The 14,119-nt window shown below is 42.3% G+C and overlaps 2 protein-coding genes across 6 annotated transcripts in view; both read right to left on the reverse strand.

Annotated features, from left to right (window-relative positions):
- Positions 1-3,575: 3,575 nt before the first annotated feature.
- h3f3c (H3 histone, family 3C) lies at positions 3,576-6,754 on the reverse strand. Its single transcript, XM_063895463.1, has 4 exons — positions 6,616-6,754; positions 5,445-5,588; positions 5,070-5,223; positions 3,576-4,867 (listed from the first exon to the last, which is right to left on the reverse strand). Exons 2-4 carry the CDS (start codon positions 5,570-5,572, stop codon positions 4,739-4,741), a joined length of 411 nt encoding a protein of 136 aa, XP_063751533.1. The 5' UTR covers positions 5,573-5,588; positions 6,616-6,754; the 3' UTR covers positions 3,576-4,738.
- Positions 6,755-9,520: 2,766 nt separating this feature from the next.
- arhgap32b (Rho GTPase activating protein 32b) overlaps positions 9,521-14,119 on the reverse strand; it is an 84,114-nt gene continuing 79,515 nt past the window's right edge. For all 5 annotated transcript variants that reach the window (XM_063895114.1, XM_063895113.1, XM_063895115.1 and 2 more), the window contains one exon: positions 9,521-13,191. In XM_063895114.1, coding sequence (XP_063751184.1) covers positions 10,972-13,191 — 2,220 coding nt within the window. In that variant the 3' untranslated portion in view covers positions 9,521-10,971. The remainder of the gene's footprint in view (positions 13,192-14,119) is intronic.

Here is a 14,119-nt window from a genome sequence, read left to right on the forward strand (position 1 = left end):
CATTCTGTGCACCGACAATCATTGAGATTCTTTGAACTGAATTTTAGTTTCTGTTTGCTGGGTAATAACTTAGCTAGAGTTACACGAAGATGTCACTATGGAGACGGGACAGTGGATGTAAAGTGGCCATGTTCATGTTGTTCATGGCTCCCACTGCTCCAACTTGGTTATTTTAGTTTAAATCATTCTGGGAGTGTTCCAATCCTCTTAGCCTCCCTTCAGCAATGCCCTAAGTGAATTAGTTAGGATTATTGCCCTATCACCCTCTGTCTCTCTCTGTCTCACCCATCACACCCACTTCAGACTTCTCTTTCTGCCCCGGCCCCTTTCTTTTTGTCCTCCATCTTTTCTTTCTTTACCTTTACTTATTCTCTGCTTGTTTTCTCTCAGGTTGCCTGCATTTTGATCAAGTTCATCCCACTTATCTTATGCACCACTAAAAATAACATACATTGAAAAAAAACGTTGACTTCAATTAAATGTATTATGTCAACAGATTTCTGATAACTGTATGTGGTTTGTTAAAAGCAATACATTTAAGTTGAACCTAATATTATTGTTTTCAACTAACCTAATACAGTAATGTGAAATCTGTTGACATAATACATTTAATTAAAGTCAACGTTTCAGTTTTTTCTGCGTGCATGTTCCAAACCAGCCAAATCAATGCCAACAATGCAGTTTAATAAAGCGTTTCACTGCAGCTGTTTTCATTATTGTTCCAGTTTTGATTTGTCAGTTCAGTGGTTCCCTTTCCTTACCTCCTCCTGGACCCCGCACCACCACTACCGCCCCCACCCCCACCCTACCAATCTCCCCAACTCCTCTGGCTGTATGGTAATCCCTGCATGACCTGATTACTGCCATGCAAACTTAAATGTTTTATAATAATAATATTATCAAATATGTGAAAATGTTTCATCAGGGGTTTATGTTGAGAAGGAAGAAGAGAGGGTTGATTGTCTGTACAAAATGCACCACCCTCCCATTGAGTTCCAATATTTGGTCATTTATTGAAATTGATTTGTAGGTGTATAAAACGACCAACCTAATATATTATTATTATGGCCTTGTTGGTTATGATAAGATGTTCTGACAGTGACATAATAGTTGTTCGTCAGCTGAATCAAAATAAAAGTTTGGTTAAAATATCTCCTGATATTTCTCATGTAATTCTGATACAGGCGATAACTTTTTTTTTTTAAAGTGTGTTGCAATGTATATCATATGTTATTTCTGCCCTCAACGATATAAAATGTTACAACATTTCCATTATAAATTCAGCTGTAGTGCACTGAGAGTTGTAAAGGGGTAGCGGGACAGATTTAAAAGCATTTTTCTGCACTCCGCTCTGACCTAATCCCACTCTGTGCTGCTGTAATCCCTCTGCCCTCCCTCTCTGTCGTGCGATTGGTTAATCCCTGTGTCTGTGCACCCTGATTGGGTAACCTCTCCTGGAGGGTGCAGTGCAATCGTAATCTTCCCCCTCAGCACTGCGAGTTTCAGACAGACATTTGTGCTGTAATCCGGGGAGGAGCAGATGTGATGGGGGTTGGGACGGTACCAGGCAGACCTTGAGGAAGGTTAGCTGCAGAAAACAAAAACATGGCGCACGATCTGACGAGGAAACCCTCAGGCCATGTTTTCTTGAATTTATCAAGAAGTTCTGGAACTTAGGTAAAGGGTGAAATAACACAGTTAAGAAATGCACTCAAACTCTTACTTGAGTTCAACAGGTTCCCATAAAAATGTTCTAACCAAACAGGAGGTAAGACATTAAGCAGAATAATATGATATATAATATCCCTGGATTGATGTAATTGATGCATTCCTGTGTCAGCATCACTAATGTTGCAGCTTTTAAAGTTCGGAGATCATTAGACGACCTGTTTAGAGATGAATAGCTTAGTTCATGAAATACATCATCGTGTATTAGAAGTACAACTTTTCCTTAGAGTAGAAACATAAAGTTGCATATTAAAAGATAATCAGATAAATTACAAGACAAATGCAAAGTGTTCAAATGTACTGTTAAAAAAAAAATAGAAATGTGGTAAAAGAAAATGTGTCTTTCATCACAACAACAAAGTAACAGAGGTCTGATCTATGTTCCTGAATACAATTTAGCCCAAGGTATGGTCACTCTACAGGAAGTCATGAATAACTCAGTGACATTTCCAACACCTATTAAGGGAAATGCCACTAAAAACATCTTCAAACTTCAAAATGAACTTAAACAAACAAACAAACAAACAGGAGTGACCACTGAGTTCTTGATATCTGAGATACATTTGTCACTACAAATGTATTTCAGGGGCATATCAGCACTCATTAACTTAATATGTGAATGCGCTCTTTATTGAGGACTGAGACTTGTGATGGTATGGACCCAGTGTCAACATTAACACAACTATGGTTCCTATAGTTGGATTTTTCCATATAAATCACCTGAAGGTACTATCTCATGCTTTACTGCCAAATAACAATATTTATATAACTTATAATTGAAGTGCATTGAAAAATGTATAGTACTGGAACCGTTTGATTATTCATGAATTACATGTCAGTAGCTTTTTAAAGCTCTCTGCTGGCTTTAACAATCATTTTACTTCTTTATTTCATTTTGACTTAAATACATTTTTTCATAGTTATTATTTCTTTTTCCTATATTAACAGTCCACAATTAATAATTGTTCAAGTTAGTTATTGTTCTTGCTGTCTGTGGGCCCTTTTGAGGATCATTGGGATTTTCATTTCCCAAGAAAAATGGGAAATGCGTGTTATTCTATACTTCTTAACCTTCTTTATCTTCCTAAAATAAGTTATATATAACAACTATTTATTAATTATTTACTTATTTTATTGTTATATACAGCTACAAATGTACTGATAATAAGGAAACCCAGGGTAGAGCATGTGGTCTACTTGATGTCAGGTTCATTCGAAATGTAAGAGCCAAATACGGTGTTTAAATTCTTGTGTGGTAATATGCTTGGATCAGGTTATATACTGTAGGTATATAAAGTCACTGTTGTTGGAAGGTGCTTGACCCAGAAGGATAGTTTTATCATAACCTTGTTTTTTAATCAGTGTATTAATATATTGTGTTTGGTTACATTTATGCAGGGCATAAGAAAATAAAATGATGCTTAACCAAATGACTTATCTGACAGAATGTCTTACTGTCGCAACAAAGCAAATGGTAGCCTATGCTAGGCTAACGATCAGGTCAATCTCTTAGACAGTTACTGTACACAGTCTATTTAGTATCTATGGTAAGACATAACAGCTAACAGTGCTACACTGAGGCGTATAACTGTGAGTATACCATTTTACAATAAACGTCCTACTTGTAAAAATGACTTCCTGCCATTCTTATTTTAGATTACAGTTAGTGATCACATGGACATCTGATGGCCGGAGTGACCTTGTTTAATGTTTCCCATGTGACTCAGGTACATGGAGTATAAGAACCTGTCTCGTGGGAAACATCTAATGTTTATTTTGGATGGCCACTAAAACAAATCAGTGCCTCAGAGAAACCGTGTAAAGCAAATAAATCACACCAACCAGCATTGTTTTGTTTTAACACCTATTTATTACCACCATAATATGAGAAATTTGGAAAATACAAAGATCAGCTTATTTATATTTTTTAAAATCTCCAGGAATAAGAAAAATATAAAAGAAAACAAATATGAGGTTATATTGTGTATCACAAATTTTGAGAAAGGGACAGATTATATGTTCAGATCTACAGAGAGACAAAGACCATAAACATGCAGAGTGAAATGTTCACTATAATGTCAATTCATACTGCCAGCTGAAGCCTGTGTGTGGAGAGAGAGAATGTGAGGCCTGATCTACAGAGAGCATTGAGTAGAGGAGGGCACGGTGGAGCGTCGCCCCCCTGTGGCTGCCATCAGAATAGTTGCATTGGAGAACAGAGGAGCCCTTACTGATATTATTATGCAAATCAGATCACGGTAAAAATTATTAGTTTTTTCCCCCCCATTATTTGATGATTTCGGAAGTGGTACGAAAAGAGATGCTTATCCATGATTTAAATGCGTAAAAAAAATAGACACCATATCCACAACGATAATCAATATTGTCAAACGATTTCTGTTTGTTGAGCACAAGCGGTTTACAGATCAGAGCGACACATACACACAAACACAGCCATCATGATGGTGAGGGGGGGGTTAGAAAAAGTACAGCTGCAGAGCAACGGGGGGTTAGGGTGTAGAGGGATGGACTGGGTGAGGGGGACAGGTATTCGGGTAGGTGGGGGGGGGGCCTCAGGACTAGCTTTAATAGCACCCTGCTGTGGAAGTTGCAGCTCCCCTTAAGCAGACTAGCCCCTTGGCCCCATCCCTCTGCATCAGCTGTGTTTGCCACTGTAACCACACCCCCCCAGCCCCCACCCTGGAAGAATCCACTGGAGCTGAAGGGTGGGCTACCCAACGTCAGTGTATGTGTGCACATGTGCGTCTGATCGGAAGAACCTCTAACATGCACTAAAAGGTACCCTAAAAAGCATTTGGTGAAGACAAAAAAACCAGAGACCAGACTTCAACAAATTTCTATCAGTTCATAATCAGGATTACACCAAAGTCTACTGAGAGAGGGAAAGTGGGAGAGGGAGGGAGCAATCGAGGGGTAGAGGTAGGGTGAGATGAAGGGAGTGAGGGCGGGGACAGGTAGAGAAAACCAGAACAGACGATAGGGAGGCCGTCTAAGCGCGCTCCCCACGGATGCGGCGTGCCAGCTGGATGTCTTTGGGCATGATGGTGACCCGCTTGGCGTGGATGGCGCACAGGTTGGTGTCCTCAAACAGACCCACCAGGTACGCCTCACTGGCCTCCTGCAGGGGGAGAGAGGGACAACACATGTTAGCAGAAGAAGTGGGACATTTTTAAAAATTGTATTTCATAATTATTTTTGTTTTATCAATATATTTTCAATCAAAGTTTATTCTTATAGCACAATATCACTCATTTAAATACGAGGGGGGAAGGAATGGAAGAAACCTGTATAAATGTAAATTAAAAACACATTACACACACCTGCAGGGCTCCAATGGCAGCGCTCTGGAAACGCAGGTCGGTCTTGAAGTCCTGAGCGATCTCCCTCACCAGGCGCTGGAAGGGCAGCTTACGGATCAGCAGCTCAGTGGACTTCTGGTACCGACGAATTTCTCTGAGAGCCACGGTACCGGGCCTAAAACACACAACACAGTTCAGGTTAATTCAACTGCTACACGGGATCCATCCACTGAACAAATAATGGCCTCTATGTGACACTTAGTTTTGTCACTGTGAACAGTATATTCAACCTGCTGGGAAATAACGAGCAACCTGAGATTTTCCAGTTAAAATGAATCAACTTCAGCATCCCTCTTACAAAATGAATATCTATTTGGAGGGAAATTAGGGCGTTACCTGTAACGATGGGGCTTCTTGACACCACCGGTGGAGGGGGCGCTCTTGCGGGCAGCCTTCGTAGCCAGCTGCTTACGAGGAGCCTTTCCTCCGGTGGACTTACGAGCAGTCTGCTTGGTACGAGCCATTTCTTCTGAGTATCACCTGAGCAAAATATCAAAAATATAAAGTCATGCCTTGCTTTGCACATTCTTTCAGTCATACTTGCATTACCATGTTTTCTTTTTCTTTTCTTTTTTACCATAATGTGTTTATTGGTAAACACTAAAACAAAAAAAGCAGTAATAGATTATAAGACAATTCAAATACATAACCAGATACTCAATAAATCACAAATCTGTGTTAAAAAAATTAGTCAGCCACGTTTAAATGAAGAATTTTAAGAATTGTGTTCTATCGGCACAGTTTTTTTTACCCAATTATCTTCATAAATATCATCTAATTTCTTACGTTTTTTTGCACTCAAATTGACACGATTTGCGTAGTCAAAATTCTAGCCCAACAAGTGTAATTAACGCCCCCCAAAGTCTGGGAAAACTTTCCCCTGGTTTCGGTTTTGTGTTCAACTTCTCCACACATCCACGGTGTTCAGACACACCGAACCAATCCGGGCCCTGTGGCTCCCCATCGGACCAATCACTGTTGTCATTCTGAAATGTACCAATCCGGCTTTTCGGTGTTACATTTTAGCACCAATGGTGTTCCTAATGCGGAGGTTTGGGGCGGGACTTGCAGGTTTAGCCCTGCCTCATTCCGCAAGATTATGGCCGTAGACCGAAATTAAGCTACCAGTTTTCAGGCTATGACTGAGACGTAAACTTTGATATATTTCCTCAAATGCATACAACATGTAAACAAAAGACTACCAACAAAACATGAAAGACAGGTGTAGCTTTCAAACAACCATCAAGGCGTGTTTGGCAGTGATGTATTAAAGCGAAACAGCGAGGTAGAAGTGGCACATATGAAAGTGGAGCAGCTCTCTCGGCAGGGGAAGTACTGAGCCGTGTTTCTCCTGCCTGAACCTCGGGCAGCTGCCTTTTCTCTTTCCAAAACAGCGTCGAAATAACATGCTATTTCAGAACAAAAACAACTTTATTCTACTCAATTGTTATGTTAAAATATACATACTATTCTATGATTTAAAAAATATGACCGAAATGTGACTTACCAAGTGTGATTTTAACGCTTTTTCTTCGCAACGACAGAAGTGAGTTGTGACTGTCTGGCAGCTTCAGATATTTACTATCTCTCACACAATGGAAGCGGGGCAAAATGGCGGCCGTGTCAATCATCTGTCTCCCACAATGCAACTGGCATTTGTAAACATTGAAACTTTAAAGACCCTCTGGAACTTTTGTTCTTAGGTCCGATGACATGTCCTAATAAAAAAAAAAGGTGCGGTTATTGTTATGTAATTGATTTAATCCTAATAATTTATAGTGGCATACAAACTACAGAAGTAAAAAAGGGAAACAAATAATGTTTAGAAATCAGGCCAAAGACAAGGATGCTCTTAAATCATTAGGAGCAAGCCAAAATAATAGGATTAGATCCTAATTACATTTAACTATACATACAAGAGACAAAGACATACGTTATATTTTTTGCATGTTAAAGGCACATTTACTCAAGTAACCTGATAGTAGTTTAGTAGTAGTTTTTTATATATATATATAATGCTTTATTATCCGATATACCTTTGATTTAAGTTATGAATCAAGTGGGTCAATGGGTATACAAAATTCCCAATTTCTTCTGACATTTATGAATTGAATTGGAATTGTATTTCCCTCAACATGTTTTTGGCCATTATATGAAACAGGAAGGAAAGTAGGCTTATCAAATAAAGCAGCACATAAATCAGGCCTTACGGCCTTAATTATTCTCGTACACATATTCCAGTCAGTGTGGAATAAAGCATACATGCTGTGTCATTCTGTCAGGAAGGTTATGCCAACACAGATGCTCAGTAGCGGTTTTGGGCATGGGCGAAGCCGGCAGCCGCCCAGGGCGGCATTTCGTGGGGGGCGGCACGAGCGAGCACTTAAAAAAGTAATCTGGGCCGCTCGGAGGGGATCTCGCCCGGGGTGTAATTCCATTTAGAACCGCCACTGCTGATGCTGATTGATAAGAACAGCATTTATGTTTGAAGGATGTTTGGTTCAGGAGCAGTAAAATCATGTTTCATCTGCATTGCCCCCTGGGGGCGCCATACAATATCTAATCTAGCTCCCTTAAATAGATGGAACCGGGAGAAATTGAGTTTTCTAACAGTTGCTCCATTTTAGAATACAAATTAAACAAGATAACATCAAACTATTTTTATAAACCTACAAAGTTAAACCCAAAATGTCAACATTGCACAAGCAACACAAATACATAAGTAGAAATGTGTAATAAAGATAAGGCCAAAGAGCAGATTTTTTAATGCTTTTTATATGTAAATTCTACAAAAGTCAACATCTTAATTGATATGAGTATTGCACAGTTGAAAAATCACACAGGTTAAATAGTATTTTCCGTTTTGAGCATTTTAAGGTTTCAGCTGCACCGCGTGCCTGTTTGTTGGTGCTCACAAGACAGCGATGGCAGTAAGTAGCCAACCTGGAAGATGCCAGGTTTGATAAACTGTCTGAACCAATCGGTTGAGGTAACGAAACAATCTGTTGCTATTTCATGATAGGGGCGGTTGTAGATTGTGTTGCTTTTAAACCACCTAGTGAAATTATTTAAAGGAAACAATGTTATTTTACACTTTCCTTACAGGGAGTTTAGAGGTCTTGTCAGCAGGGAGGATGTTTACTGACAGGCATCATTCATGGCCATCCTGCTAAATAATAACACTTATCTCTAGGCCTAAATGCTTTATCCACAAGGTAATACCCGTCTTTTTCCTGCACCAGAAGAGAGAAAGACTTACTTGGAGGTTAAGGAAAAAAATAGTCAGAATACTCAAGTTGACTTTTGGTTAAAAAGCAATGCAGGAGATTTAAAGGCGTCCATATAGATATTAAGAAATTGTGCAGTTGAGCGGTGTCGTATGTAGCAGCAGATTGGAAGGTTATAGCTGAGTGTCATTTTACGGGGACCACACACCCAACCCTGGAGGCCGCCATAGTTTATGAATATGAAATTATTTTAGCTGGAGGGAAAACGCAAATCTGGCTTATGTGCTGTAGCAGTGATGCTATGGATGAGAAAAAAATAGCATGAATCTATTTGCAGGACTCTACTGCACCACTAAACACGTGCATGCATGAGGCAACCTTAACAAACTTAAGACGCACTTGAAGAATAACTCTACGGGGAACATTTCACGTTATATCTTCCAAAAGCAGAATGGCATTACTGCGACAAGTAGGTCTGCACAATATCCTTTCTATAGATCGATATCGCAATGTCAACTTGATGAACATCTTTAAACTGGCTTTGATATTGCACATTGATATAGAATTATTTGAGTTAGTTGAAAGGAGTTATCAGAAGAACTCTGCATTTTTCTTATTCTATTTGTATTGATGAATTTTGTGTTCATTTCAACATTCAATATACAAATATTGGAGATCATTTACTCTTATTTTCTTTCACTCAACAAGAACTTTTTGTGGTTTAACAGTGCTGAAAGAGTATAGCTGGCGGCCCTTATGGAGTCATCGCTGCCTAGCAAGCTGGTTCGAATCCGGCGAACATTTCAGACAATATCCGCTCCTCAGTATCCCCTTTTCAACTCTGAGATCTCCAATAAAAGCCCTCTGATCCAAAAATAAATTAAACTAAAAACAGTATCCTGAAAGCAGCAGAATACCAAAACAAAGTCAATTTTAAATTGAGCTTTTACTTATCGCAAGGGTCAACATGAATGCTTATCAAATATGATTTCCTCTAATCGTGCAGCGGTATTGACTTGTCAGTAATCATTAAAGATACAATCTAAATTGATTTGACTCAAAACAGAAAAAAATTACTTTTGTGCTCTTATCTCCTAAACCAAATTTTCCAGTTTGTCAAGGACATGTCAGACAGACCAAGCAGAAGAGTATCATTAATACCATGGACATATTAAGAGACATGGATTATAGCTATTCCTGAACAGTTTTATTTATTTCATATCTTACTGTAGATACCTCTAGTTTGACACAAGAGTGTTTTCACATTCAAGTACACAATGCCTTCCTTCAGTTACCCATCTGGAAAGGTAGAGGGTTTGGATAAGGCAAGAGGAGCAAAACCTGCAAGCGATATAGAAGTCAAACAGTTACAAAGTACAACCTGGATCAGGACAACATATTGTAATCCATAAATTAAGGTCACGTAGTACCAGATGAATGTATTAAACATCGATTTCCAGACATGAAACCAGAAATAAATGGCCCCAAATATCTACGGGTGTTCCCTCCCTACTTGGTGACACAAAACTAATGAACCCATTATGTCCCCTTTCAAACCTGACCTGTCAATAATCCTTAAAGTGATCTTTAATCTAGATATCACAATGTTTGTGCATTGTGACAATGGTAAAGAGAACACCAAATGGTCTTTGTCATCAAGTGGTTTTTCCCCACAAAGCTTCAGCAACATGTTCTTCACCACATTGTTGTAGAGGACATTGTTTTCAGCTTTATTCAGTTATTCCAGTTCATGAAAGTACTGTGAATGTGATAAAAAATGAAAAAATGAAATAAAAATAACCTCACACACATCTAAAAAGGTATAACAGGCATTCTTCCCCTCTTTATCCCGTATGTGCAACAACTGCGCCAAATCGCTTGGTCCCACATTCGATGAAGAACAAACAAGTACCAAAACATTCCTTAGAAGTCATTGAAATCTGTTTATAGCAAAGTTACATAGAAAATGGCACAGTCACACATAAAATAAGACATTGATAACCTTTGTATTAACTCAAAGTAACCCATTGTGGCTCCTTTTCAAAAAAAATGAAGTCTGATTCTCCGAGGCAAACAGGGACTCGTTGTACGACTTGTGTGTATGTTAGCAGGGGAGGGGGGGGGCGATGACCTACATGTGTCCCCCTCCTGCTTTAACACACAAAGAACGCAGTGGATAGTGAAGTACACAGAACTTTTCTGTAAGAGATAGAGTGCATGCATTTCTGAAATGCAAACCTTAATCCCCACTGGTGCTCACACCCAGCTCCACGCCTGAGAAACTAAATACAACTAAAGTCCCTTTTCTCTAGTTATTCTAATATATATATTTATATATATTGTATATATATTTCACATTTTTGTGTTCCTGTTTAAAGTACCTCACATCGTTCATATCATATACATTTATGACCGGCTTATCTCAATCGATCTCAACAATATGACCTCTTTAGTCCCCGGTACATTCAGGACTCTTTAAAAAGTCTTACAATTCTTTACAATTCTTTAAAAATACAGAGGAGCAAAAATATTGGTGATACGACAGGCCGCTGTCCTGCAGAGGCTGCAACCGTAGCTCAAAAGTCTTTCTACTACACAGCTAAAGATAATTCCCCCCCCCCACCCCCTTAAATGCTTTATTCTGTCAGTATCTCTGTCTCTGGCCTCTGCAGAGCCAGCTCGGCCTGGATGAAGGCTCCCTGGCCCAGTGCTGTGGAGTACGCGGTGTTGCTGTGACTCACTGTGAACCCTGGGGTGGGAAAGGAGCCCCCGCGGGTTTGAACCGGGGCCTGAGGCTGAGGTACTGGGTGGTAATCGTCCAAGTTATCATAGTGGGAGTGCACCGGCTTAGCGCCGTGTTTCTGATATGAGTAGTCCCTGTCCAGTTCAGGGTTGCCCTGCTCCCGGACACTGGGTGACCGCTCCAGTTTGGAGCGGCTGAGTTGTTCCCAGGGGGCCGACAGCTGCTCCTCTGTCCCGTGGTAGCTGCTGGATGTTTTCACCTTTCTCTGGCTGTGTTCAGAGTCAGGACATTCGTAGCGTGGTTGGATGTTCCTCTTACTTTGATACTCCTGCTGCCGGAGTTTGGGCCTGCCGCTGTCTCCACCCAGCATCTCGTCTCCTGCCTCGTGACGGCTGCCCTCCTGAGGGGACAGGCTGTGGCTCAGAGTCGCCGGAAGGGAGTGAGAGGATTGGCATTTCTTGGTACTGCTTTGTTTGGGGGGTCCATCTGACTTCTCGCCCACAGCGTTGCCCTGGATGTGTTTATCCGTCTCCATGTACATGAGGACATCCGGGTCAGACACCATGTGTCTGGGGAGGTAGCGGCCATCTTTGCTCTCAGCTGCAACCAGCACAGCTTTGCCGGGGTCAGATTTACTGCGCAGGTGCAGCGTTTCATAGCCTGATATATCTGCTGGTGCAAACAGGCCCACGTTATCGTACTGAGAGAGGACCGGGCCCCTGATCTTCTGTCTGGCCCTGCTCTCCCTGCGGATGGAGTGCATGCGGAGCCTCTCTGACTCCTCTGGGTCCCAAGCCAGGTAAGTTGCACCTTCCTTGTTCCCATGACCGGGGGGCATGTCCCTGCTCACAAAGCTGTGTTCCTGCCCGGGGGGGAGAACATGGCGAGCGAGGTAATGGTACCCAGTCGCCTTTCCGCCCGGACGGCCAGCAGCGGCTCCGGGGTCTCGTCCCCCGTGGGAGTGCAGGTGCCGGACCCTGATGGTGCCGTACGGATCGATGTCATAGTATGGTGCCTCCAACGGACTGGAACCGGAGTAGGGACTGTAGCGGTACTGGACCCGTCCGTTCTCAAAGTAAGGCTGCAGCTGGGTTACGTGGTAGTCTGTTTGTGAGGACTGCTGAGGGGGCTGCTGCGGAGGCTGCTGACGGGGGGGCTGCTGCGGGGGCTGCTGGTAGGCTTTGCATGGATACATGGGTCGATGGTAGAAGAAAATATCGTCATCTGGAGGAACCTCAGTCCTGTGGATAGGCACGGTGCGAATAGTGGAGGGGACATGGAGGGAGTGCACCCTGCGGATGGTGGGGTAGCCTTGGGGTCTGTCGTGGCTGTAACCCTGGTGCCCCGGCCCCGGGGCCATGTACACACTGCGGGGGTTTCCTCTGGACTTCATGGAGTGGTGGTAGGACCTGGGGCCTAAAGTGCTGTATCTGTTGTCTAGTCTGGCGTTGTAAGGAATCTGAGGCTCCGACTTGGACACGTAAGGGAGGTGCGGGGGGACACTGTCTGGCCGCATGTGGCGTTGTTTGGATTGTGGGCCCTTGGGAACAGGCCTCTGGTGGTAGTATGCAGCTCCTGTGGGCTCAATTAAGACGGGTTCTCCTTTAGCGTGGTACAGGTAGGTTTGCTGATGCGTTGAAGATTTCTGAGGAGAGGGAGGGTGGTGAGGCAGCCCTTCCTCCAGATGACCTGGCACAGGGCCCTCCCCCAGGCAATGGTAGGAAGCTTCACTTTGGCTAAGTGCTGCTGTGGCCAGTTTGCTCTCTATAGTGCGGACTGGAGGGGCCGGGGGTGTGGCTCCGTACACGTCGTTGTACTTAGACTCTGTACGGGGCTGCACTGGCTTTATGGCCTCCCAAGGCTTCTCAAGAGGCTCCACAGAGGTGGGGGCCACTCGTGCGCTGGCCTTTGAGGGGGGCTGAGGTTGGGTTTGGACCTGTGATTGCATGTGAGGCTGTGTTGGAAGATGAGGCTGTGTCGGAGCTTGGCTCTGAGGTTGTGTTTGATGCGGGGGGATGGAGACAGCCTTCCTCTTGGGCTTTTGAGCTATAGGCGGGGGCTGCTCTGATGGTTTAGAAAGGATTGGGGGTGGTACAGTCTCCTCTGGTTTGAGCTAAGACAAAGAACAAAAGACAAAACATTATTACAAATTAAGTTCATGCTCAGTGTCGCCAGTCTGGTTACTGGGTAGTTCCACTCCCAGCAGCAGCATGGCATACTTTCTAAATGTCTGTTTATTTAGGTTTTCTTTCTTCGTTTTCCTACAGGTCTTGGTGCTCGTACATAGCGTATGTTGGCTTTAAAACACACAAAACCAGTGAATACCAACAAAGCTGTGAAGACTACAAATGCAGTGTCTTCTAGAATGTTGCCAACTTCATCAGTGCTCTGAAGCAGGTTGCCCCTGAAGCTTTAGGCAACCATAACCAGCTAAATGTATCAACAGAGTTTCCAGGCGTTGATAAACAGTTGGTAATAAAAGATTGTCAATGGGACTGCAGGGTTTCCCCTAGACACATACGATCTCCTCTGAACGGAGGAGTGTGTGTTTCCAGACGATAGTAATAATCGTGTGATATAGTGTTCACTCATGAAAACGAATACAGTGGATGCACTGGTCAGATCTTCATCTCTGAAAATCGTCCACAGCGGCTGATATTTAGGTAAGAAAGGAAATATATCTGTTGGCTGTGATTGGTTGTTTCTCATCACATGTCAAGCGGTGCTGAGACTGCGTAGCTCCCTTGTTTGAGCTTGCCTTCACGGGATGTGTACAGACCTGAAGCTATAACACATCACTTATTATTCCTGACACTATCAGCCAGTACTAAATTAAAATATTATCAATGCAGGCCAAAATATCATATCGATAGCATCAACCTTTGCCCGGTAGTGAGCATGACTTGTAAGACTTGCAGCACTATTATAGCTGCCAATGACAAAAAAATGATCAGTGAAATTGAAATGCTAAATATGTAGGTAGAGCTAAGATTATGCTGCTGTCCAAAGGTAAAAAGAGGTCAAATCCCACCTACCGACTC

Source organism: Eleginops maclovinus, chromosome 11 (genome assembly GCF_036324505.1).
Source record: "Eleginops maclovinus isolate JMC-PN-2008 ecotype Puerto Natales chromosome 11, JC_Emac_rtc_rv5, whole genome shotgun sequence".
In the NCBI taxonomy this organism is placed as follows: Eukaryota; Metazoa; Chordata; class Actinopteri; order Perciformes; family Eleginopidae; genus Eleginops; species Eleginops maclovinus.